The sequence below is a fragment of the Styela clava genome, chromosome 6 (genome assembly GCF_964204865.1).
Source record: "Styela clava chromosome 6, kaStyClav1.hap1.2, whole genome shotgun sequence".
Classification (NCBI taxonomy): Eukaryota; Metazoa; Chordata; class Ascidiacea; order Stolidobranchia; family Styelidae; genus Styela; species Styela clava.
In genome coordinates this window covers 3,604,264-3,614,781 of record NC_135255.1, presented here as the reverse complement: position 1 = coordinate 3,614,781, position 10,518 = coordinate 3,604,264, and the positions used below count along the sequence as shown (strand labels likewise).

General features: G+C 33.3%; 1 protein-coding gene across 2 annotated transcripts; it reads right to left on the bottom strand.

Moving 5' to 3' along the window:
• Window positions 1–336: 336 nt before the first annotated feature.
• LOC120331372 (uncharacterized) lies at window positions 337–8,706 on the bottom strand. Of its 2 annotated transcripts, XM_039398444.2 has the most exons (16): window positions 8,431–8,706; window positions 8,052–8,167; window positions 7,474–7,600; window positions 7,096–7,301; window positions 6,402–6,599; window positions 5,933–6,070; window positions 5,314–5,365; window positions 4,942–5,071; window positions 4,838–4,874; window positions 4,401–4,476; window positions 4,060–4,163; window positions 3,730–3,831; window positions 3,554–3,643; window positions 2,993–3,101; window positions 2,491–2,648; window positions 337–2,026 (listed from the first exon to the last, which is right to left on the bottom strand). In XM_039398444.2, exons 1-16 carry the CDS (start codon window positions 8,442–8,444, stop codon window positions 1,917–1,919), a joined length of 1,767 nt encoding a protein of 588 aa, XP_039254378.2. In that variant the 5' UTR covers window positions 8,445–8,706; the 3' UTR covers window positions 337–1,916. The 2 variants fall into 2 exon arrangements, with proteins under 2 accessions (XP_039254378.2, XP_077970253.1); XM_078114127.1 differs by lacking the exon at window positions 8,431–8,706 and having other exon boundaries at window positions 7,474–7,682; window positions 8,052–8,153.
• Window positions 8,707–10,518: the final 1,812 nt, after the last annotated feature.

The window sequence follows — 10,518 nt, the reverse complement described above, 5'->3', positions numbered from 1 at the left end:
CACATTTAGCGTCGTGGTTGTGATCTATGTTTACTATCTATGTATGAGTACAGCGTTGCAAAGTACGTCTGCATTTTAATGTTTGGTTCATGTTATCTGATTAAGTGATTTTTCGTGGCTTTTGTTCGACAACTGATGATGAGATGATCGGAAATTGACGTAAGACCGTATGTAACCATATTATATGTAACTTCCTCATCTGAATGAAAACGTTCTAAAATTTAGAACGTTCTATGTGGTTACAAATATCCATTATATATTCTTGTTCAACTCGTCATCTAACGCATGCACAGTTCACCGCAAGTTGAAGGCATATTGCATATGTGCGAATACGCTACGTTCCACCAGGCACCATCTCCAGTGAAGGAATAATAATAGTTGAATAATCTGAAAAGCACTGGTATTCAATTGAGCTAAAACCACCATATTTGGAATATTTTGTGTGCATAAAATTGCCAAATCGGTTGAAAATAGTTCAAATTACCTCGGTACACCGTTATTCGTTTACTGTGCAGGGAATTCATATGTTGATGCGCAGTATAAAGCGCTGGTAGGCGTTTTTGAATTTCATGCGTATATTAGAAACGAATATAAATATGATCTTGATTTACCCGTAATTGCTGGAATCAACAACTGACTATTCTTGCTTCTGATCTGTATTTATTTAGATTGCCCGCTAAGCATTTAGAGTGGCCCGCGCTGTGATTCTCCGAATTGAATAAAAAAATTGAGTAAAGATGTGATACAAACGATTTGTTTATTTGCCTGAAATGCGCTCTGCCAGCCCTTTCAAACGAGCCATGAGTGCCATTTTGAATCAAAACCAACTGGGAGAAGATATCGATACATAAAGATGCCATAGTCGCTTACACACTTGGTTTTTTACTACTCTATATGATGTTATCGCAAAACAATCGAAGGAATGTATAATATGCATTGTTCGGGTTGCCAATGTCTTCAGTCCGGAAATAAGAGGTTTTTGCAAAAATAGCCTGTCAAGACAGACCATAACTCGTGTTGAAGAGCCTGGGAAATCTATAGCGGAAACTTTAATTGCACAAGCGGGTAAATTTTCACCGTATTCCTTGGCGAAAGCACTGACAACAAGTTTACTGCTCAGTTGGCAACTTGGCGATCTTCTTGCGGGGAGTTAATGATGATTTGAAATTACCGAAGAGCTCGCAGCCATTGTCCCTATTTAGGGTACGACTGGAGGCATTGATTTGTTGGGAGCTCTGATGAAAATGATCAAGCGTCTTAGCTTGTCTTTGGCGAAACTTTCGGGAATAACCACTGATTGCGCGCCATCAATGGTTGGGAAACAACAGTTTCATTACAGTATTCTCATAATTGTGAAAGCTTGGTGTGAGGTGATTGTTTGTTTGTTAATTAGCCTGTAGTCAGTGTAGCAAAACCAGAACATAACTACCATGTTAAGTGACCCACGCAATTATTAGTGAACTACTTGTGGCCCTTCGATCAAAAAGGTTGGCCGACCCTGTATTAGCTGAATGAGGAGTATTTTGTACAAAAAAAAAAAATTGATAACAAATATAAATAAAAGAAGGCATTGCAAAAGATAGACGTTTCATCAATAACTTGTAATAATTCTATTTGCATAACAAGACGAATGCTCTTGGCGTGATATGCATATTTATATCGAACCTTTGCAAAAAAAATCCAGTGTCTTACTGTCAAATAATATAAAGCATATACTATTTTTCTAGTCATACTAGGATAGCTATCAACTGTAGTTCTAGACATCCATGATGCTGCAGTAATGAATGAGATTTGGAATAGCTCTATTTTTTTTTAGTTATAAGATATATATATACAAGTTATTTATGAACTGAAATTACAATTTCATGAGTGATGTCATTTATATTCTCTGATCTGGATTGTCTACAAAACTGGAATCACTTCTCGCTATATTCAACATCTGTGTTTTCTTTGACTTCTATCAAATTATCAAGTCCAAGTTGTCGCGAAATTCGATTTGAATCTTCCCCATTCATTTGTTTGTGCTCTGTAGAATTATGATAAATTACTGAATTTCCGTTCGAATTTTTTTTTATTTAATTTTTATTTTTCATGATAGATTATTCAATAACACTGCAAACTTTAAAATTAATTTTATGTATATATACTATATTTCTGTCTGATATTCGCGATGTCAGGTGTATTAAATGCAAATACTGAACTCATTTGCTTCGTCGTCTCAGCAGAAAGGACGAGGTTATTATTAATTTTTGTACTTTACTGGAAATCCTCGTATTTCTAACGCAACAGGAGCATTATCAATAAATAGCTATTTTATCATATGCAGCGGTAATGATATAGGAACAAATGATCTTTCTGGTTCAGCATAAAAATTTTGTTTTTCAAATAAGACTAAATGTTCGCTTGTGAACAGTAATAGGTTGAAAGTTTACTAGTCGAAATTTATGTACCGGTATTTCCTTTGTTATATTGCTTTCTAAATAACTGTACCTGAGTCTACTTCACCGGTGGTCAGCGAAGGATTTGTGTCAAATTCCACTTTGTTACTAATATGTTGTTGCTCGATTTTAGTCTCATTTTCTTTTACCTTGTTCGGAGACGTTGTAGCAACTTCGTAACCATCGTTCACTTTGCCTTCTATTCTGGATCTTCACGAGAAAATAATTGGAGATTTTAAGCTAGGCTGCACTATTTCAATATATATATATTAATTTTTATCATGATATTTCAATTCTGAATTACAATGTTGATTTCAGTTTGAATTGGGATTGTGCACTGTTTATGTCGTAAAAAAGTAATATTTGTTGATCATTTTGATTTTGAAAATCGTTATGAGTTGCTTTTGTAAAGAATTCCTTAGCTACTAGAATATGTCACATTTCACATCACAAATCACAAAATGAAACTGTTTTTCATCTTTCGCTACATTTTTGTGGTGCTGAGTTTGTTTGTTAACGTCACGTAGCTTTACTCAAATAAAATAAGAATATACCTAGCGTCCTCAGTCTGCTTAGGTTTCCATCGATCGGGTATACTATCTGTAGATCTCCACATTCTTTGACTGTCAAATACCGTAGAGTTGGGCCTTGAGGTAAAGTTCACTGTAATAAAATAGTATTCCAATTAAAACATGTATGACAGATTGCATTTGATCCTAATGAGATTCAGTCTATACTTTGTGATATAAAAGACCTCTTATTCCAGACTTATTGCAAGTATATTTATCATGATACTTAAGAGTATTAATTGTAACTTCATAAATGCAATGAGGCAATTTGATTTTTAAATTCTTTCTATACATAGCCTACTGCTGGTTTGACTTGCTGATGCCTGTTAATTGCAAAGTAAGTGCATGGATTTTGTCGTAATAAAATAGTTTTCATTGCAGAATCTTCTTAAGTATAAGACAGTATTATTATAAATATATATATATATATTTACAATACGTTAATGAAGTTTTTATACATTGCTTTGAATCATGGATGCTTTATTTTTGCTTTGGTATAAAACGGAATACTATACGAGAAAACGGAATTTTTACGCTACTGATTACCTCTATCGTAGTTGAAGTTTGGCGAATCTATTCCCTCATCACTAAAGCCAGCAGAACGAGGTGGGAGACATGGCGATGGGACTACTCTCGCTGTAAAAGTGATAAATAATGGCATTGAAATTATTATAAATTGTTTGGCAATCGAAATAACTCGTAGTAATTATCTTTAGTTTTACCTCTACGTGTTGAGTAGAAACCAAAGTACGAATCATAATTTGGTGGAGGTGACATTGAGATCCCTCCAGAGTAACCTTCTTCTGCTGACATCGATCTATCAACTGGAATAAAAGATGAATTCGTGAACTTGTATATTTATTGGAATTTTATAGCTTATATATTGATTTGATATAAACATCGCATCCTAGTTCAAATCAACATTGCAATAAAATAAAAAATAAACAACAGAACCGAACTTTTTCAGTGTGAATATTTAGTATTATTATAAATTTTCTATTTTCACATTTTAAATTGGATTTTATCCAAAGTATGGTAAAGTAAAATAGCACCTGGAATGAATATGTTTTGCTTATGTACAGGGGTGGAATGTCTGTCGCTAAGTTGTCGGTTACAAGCATTTGACGCACGCTTCCTCGCAACCGCCGATTCATTTCTGTAATATGAATAGCAATGTTTGATATCAAAAATATCTCTTTCATTCACAACATACGATACTTCTCATCTCCGATAGACGTTTTTTATACAAATTATGGAAAAAAGCGCCGGCATATATAAAGTGAATAAAAATATAAGGTAAATCTTCTTCGCAGTTAACTGCAAAATCGAACATATTACTGACTACATATTAAACATAGAAGTTACTACAATCAAGCAGTATAAGTAAACTTACATGTTCCATTTGGTATTATTCCGTTTTGAAATACGGCCGCGAACACTAGCTCTTACCGAAGAGCCTTCACTATTACCTGAATTAGTATGGAAAAATATAATATAGCTTGATCTTCATGGAGCAATAACTTCAATATTAAATCATTTCTCAGTTACTAAATTATGAGAACTTCCATAACAGTAACAAAACAAAAAAAAGGAACACGTCTCATTCCGTGATACTGATAATAACCCGATTTAAAGGCTTCCTAACAGCCACTCCTCCCTCCGTCACAATGATAATTCGTTTGTGGATTTGGCACGCCAGAATTCGACTTTTCATTATGGTTATTACTTTGTATATGCATCGAAATAATAAGTAACAGATAAGGATCTTCCAATATGATGCTTCCCTGTCAGTCCCATTGAAACATTGGGTCATATAAATAAGCAACTCACATCTTCTTATTGATCCTCGTATATATTCATCATCAAACTGAAACGAAAAATCATAACTAGTCAATCTAAAAAAGCACTTATGCAAGACATACTCACATCGGTACCTTGAAAACTGAATTTCCGGAAATTTGACTGTCTGGCGTACGTGGTATCTGTACTTGGTTTCTTCTTGCCCAGAACATCACGAAAAAAATTGTTGCCAATGTAAAAATACCGAACATGAGTAGGCCTATCCTAAATTGAAATATATTTTGATGTGTCCAATTCAAATTTTGCATACTGTTAAATAGATCCCTTAGCCATAATTTTAATCTTGCAAATTGAATAAATATACTAAATGTAACAGCGTATAAAAACTGGAATATGCAAAATGTGACAAAATTTTGAAATGCAAAATTTAATATTTTACATAATAATATTGTTAAGCAAGAACTTATTACTTGATTAATTTATATTCTAATAATAGCTATACCAACCAGGTCATATCTTTGGACTTTTCGGTTGATGATGGAACATCTGGATTTGGAACTGGTAATATAATGGCTTTGTTATTACAAATATACAATCTAATATGATACTAAATTTGGACAATCATATATAATGCTATTAATTAATATGAACTCATACTCTCCTCTCACTCGGTAGAATTTAATTTTTCTACTTTCCAATTTTTCTACGCTCAAACAGTTCTATGTTTAAAGTTCTCGTACAATGCCGAAAATCTTCGAATTTACATTCAAGTAACAAGTCACAATAACCTTAAAAGTTATTTATTTCTCAGTATTACTATAATAAATACTTCAGTTAATTAGGTTTTTGTACAATGCAGGATGCCGATGTCGAAATAACCCGACAGGTTAACCTCAGCAAACAAACAAAAATTTCGAAAAACTCTCGAAACATTGCTAAACACAACGCAAACATTTTCTGGTTATTATTTCCAAAATGAGAACAAATTCAGTAACACAGCATCATTTTGGTATTGAGAACGTTTATGCAAAATTGCTTTGCTTTATTATCAACTGGCTATTCTCTTAGAACAAGATACAAAAGTTATAATATCTTCACATATTTTGAAAGTATCAGAAAGCCCACCTGTAACCCAACTTGCCACAAATCCTTCCCCCTTTTCATCTGTACTATCATCAGTGACAAACTTGATTACATCCGTCAACGCGTTAATTAAATATTTTCCTGATGGAAGCTTTTTGTTACAAATTCTCTCTGATTTTCCTACAAATATACAATAATACCGCTCTATCCAATAGCAAAGATAAACCTATAACCTATAAACCTATAATATATAACCTATAACCTATAACCTATAAACCTATAAACGCACACATATTTTTCATAAATGCGTAAATCTAACGTCCTTGTAACGTTCGCTAACAGATATAACGAAATGGCTTTGGCATATCAAAACTTTGAAAATTAATTATCCAATTTTTTTTTTCACATTTCCAATCACATGATGTAATTGTAGGGATATCAATGCTTCAGGTTTAATTTTTTGTATATGAGACTTGACTAATTGTTCTAAAAATTATCAAAATAAAATTACCGTCATGAATTATCTCTACGTAATTTTGTTGACAGGAGGAATCTGTTGATTTGACGTCAATTTCTGAAAAGTATATTTCCACGAGGCTTCCTGGATCAACCTCGAAACTTGTGGCGCACTCGAGTCCTGGTATATTTTCTTTACCATAGTTTACAGATTGAAATTGACCTCGTTTTCCTCTGAGAATCTGATCGCAGGCTAGACGACAAAAAGTTAAGTTGTTTACATACATAATAAGATTGATATATGATTGTAATATGTTCCTATATTATGTAGTTATCGTCCACTGTTTATTGAAGATATTTTACTGGTTTTATATTTATTTGCAATGTTCTGCTCCTTCATCGCATAAAAAACCTGTGAATTATTTTGTTGACTTGTTGGCTATGGCTACATTAGTTTTCCATAAAAGCGATTTGTTCCGTTTTAAAATTTTCATAGATAAAGATATAAATTCTCCCAAATGACTGTGGTCACTGGTGCTCTTGGGTTCACTCTGAATTTATGGGGATTTTGAAAAAATGCTAAATAATGTTTGGGCATTTTCACCACCATATTTTCCCACTATCCATACGGGTACTTCTTGTTGATATATATATGCAACTCTATCTTTTATATTTTGATTACTTCATTTGGATGATACAAATCAAAAAACATTGAACGTATGTTTTTAAATTGAAATATTTTTACTCACAAACAAAGTATTCCAGTCCAAAACCAAGTTTTGTATTCAAGCCATCGGATGAGGAGTTGAGCTTAATTTCAATTTCTTCCGCGTCATAATGAGTAAAATTGAAAGTATGATTTGGTTTATTTTCTACTGAATGGCCACAGACAGATTGTGTCGAAATGTTCGTTCCTCGTTTCTTAATTATATCCAATGATTGATTCTGCATTGAACTAAAAGACCAAATCAATGTTATAAAAAAAAAGTATCTCAAAATGGGAAACAAACAAATAAATTTAATGAAGTCTTGAGAAATCTATACAAAAAAGCAGTTATCATTTGATAGAAAATTGTTAACATGTAACATGGGCATGCACTTTCTGTGACACGAAGTGTCGTTCTTACCATTCTCCTGGTTTTACATCTGTTGCTGCAATGCTTATTTTCGTTAATACCAACTTTACTCTTCCTGGATTAGGAACTTTGATGACCCATTTACATTGTAGATTCACTGAAGACGTCGCTTCATATTCTGCATATCAACATTTCATTTTCTCTTTTGGGGTTATTTTTAAAAATACACTGTTCTTGAAGCAATTGCTCTGCGTGCTGGCCTTAAATTTTACGTGATTGCGTCATCATTTTAATATAACTAATAAAGCATTTAGTCCAGTAAAAGGGACAATAACAACAACAAATGGGTCACAAGAGCAATTTCGAAATAATTAAGACTTCCCTGAATTAATGCAACTATACCAGTCGTTGGTGATAATAGCAAACATTCTTATAGCAGTTTCCTTGTGTGAAACATAACTGTTAACATAAATACGACAAAATATAGGTTTTAGACAATGATTGATGTTGGCCAATCTGCCAAATTTGGTAATCTGCTCGTTTACCTCACTGCAACTGATATGCAATGAATATTTATTAAAAAAGTTACTAATTATATTTTGATCAAATCAGCTCCAAGCATGACCTACCTATCAAGCCTTGATTTCCGATCACACGAGTCATAAAATCATCACAAACATTATATTCAATTCCTCGTACCATTGAAGAAAGTGACAAGATAATTCCTATTCTGCTGCATAAAAACCTAAATACATATGGCATTTGATAAACTTAAAAATAATTTCACCAGGAAGGAACGTTGAATGATATAACCAGCATCAAATTGAAGTATACGAATTTTTTGTGGGGAGGGGTACCAACTCTCCATCCGAAAATACAGATTCATGTTGTACAGCTATTTGAACTTCAATGGTCACTAGTGTTAACTTTCAACTGTATACAATGGAGCTTATGTAACTGATTATCTCATATTAAAAATACCATGGCAATAAAGTAAAATTTACTTACATTAAAATATGCATATTGCGTTATTTCCTAAATCAACAGTTGTTGTAGAGTAGTTCTCTTCAGACAACCGTTAGGCAACATAATATTAATTTCAATTTACTTGGCTGCCTCTACTGATCATATCACGTTTTGATTATTTTTGTCATCAAATTCTTTCCGTTCTGTATGAGCTACCAATCTATGGTAAACTCGTGCGTTGATGATATGTCTGAGTTTAATATACATGACACACGCTCCATATGACCCATGAACTGAGTAATGAAAGTGGAATTTAGTTTAAAAGGCACGCTTACTTCGAACGCAAGTGATCAAATGTTCCAATTTTTATCATCACAATGATTAGGGCAAGGATGGTCTGCTTCCAATACATGACAGTACCTTAACATATATATATGTTTACTATCAAGCTGAACTAAAAAGCGGTACCGGTAATAGACCTAATTAGATGACTAACTCATTCTAATTATTGTTATTTTCTCCATGACGCCCTTTGATACATAATCACGATGGCTTTAATATGCATTCAAACCACTGAAGGCAATAATTGGTCATTGATTTATCTCGTTTGGATCAAATATAGGTGTCGACAATATGAGTTGGCCAGGGATTGATTGGTAAATTTCGGAAGAGTTCTGGGATCTCGAATATTTTGCGATTTCTTCGAATTTCTGATATTTCAAATATTTTTGTTGTTGTTATAAAGATGTTGTACATAACGATATTCTTATATATATCTGATATCACTCATCTTAAAATGGTTGTCAATTCAGGTTGATGATCACGAATCAGTCAGCAGCCACACGAGAAAAATGATTTCAACGAATTATCATTTATCAAGCTAAAACATTAAAAAAAAAAAAACTTACTGAAATATATATGCAAAAGTCTTTCTATATCTACATTTAGTGTAAGATTTCAAATTCTCCATAACGAAAAAGGTGTTCCGCAAATGTAAGTGCTTTCGAACATCGATTAGATTTTCAAAGCGAAATCTTAACCCTGCAAAATGCTCATTGCTCACAAGATTTTAAAATGCCGTTTTAAATTATATTCTTTTGTCACCGACACAACTTGCCGACATATCAAGCAAAAATTGTAGTATTTTCCCTCCAACATACAGTTAAAAACCTGTTTCAATTCGTCAGCTTTTTTTTCAAACTCATGTTCACAAAATAACTTATAAACGAGAATATCGGTCGAAGACCGAAGACTTATCGATCGAAACTGCGGACAGACAAATACCTATCAACATACATACCGATCTTAAGATCGATAAGTAATAACTGCGAACTGATTGATTACCAAATGTTGAGTGCAGGAGGCTAATTACTAAATTTTTTGACATATAGGCAGCATATTTTGTAATTCTGTTTGGGCTGCTTGCAAAAAAAAAACAAAAAAACACCGGCATGAATTATATTATTAGGCCCTATCATTAATATTTAGTTCTCAGGTATAGCCAGCCTAGGCTAATAAAATCAGCATTCGATATTTAGTTTTTTATGATGCCCATATTCTCAGCATATATTTCCGACCAAAAATATAGAAAGCCAGAAAACGTTTTAGACTGCCAAGCACATTATTCAACTTTGCTAGTTGGCTCAGATAACCGTAACACTATTTAATTCATGACATTATTAATGTTACAATATGTCAGACGATTTTTCTAGTTAATTTTATGACGAAACAACACCATATGCGATTTTTTAGTTACTGTCCGAATGCGACGCGGGACACGTATAGTGAAGCTGCGTGTCATATGTGGTCCGCGGGCCTGGGTTTGGACCACCCTTATAGAGCAAGTAGTAAGTTAGGTAGGCTGCATGTCGAATCGTAAACATACCCGACGCTCCATGGAGCCGTTGCTCCCAACAAATCAGTGACTACTTTTATACAAAGCTTTGACAGAGCTAAAGTGACATACATACGTCATAAAAGAAAAACAAATACTAACGCTTTTTGAACAAAGTTCACACATGCTGCGGTAATTAGTTTTATCACAATATAAAAGGTGACGGAATACGGAAAAATTATTTGCAGTTGCGTCGAGTTTTTTTTCATCAGTCTGGTCTGTTTTTTTTAGATAGA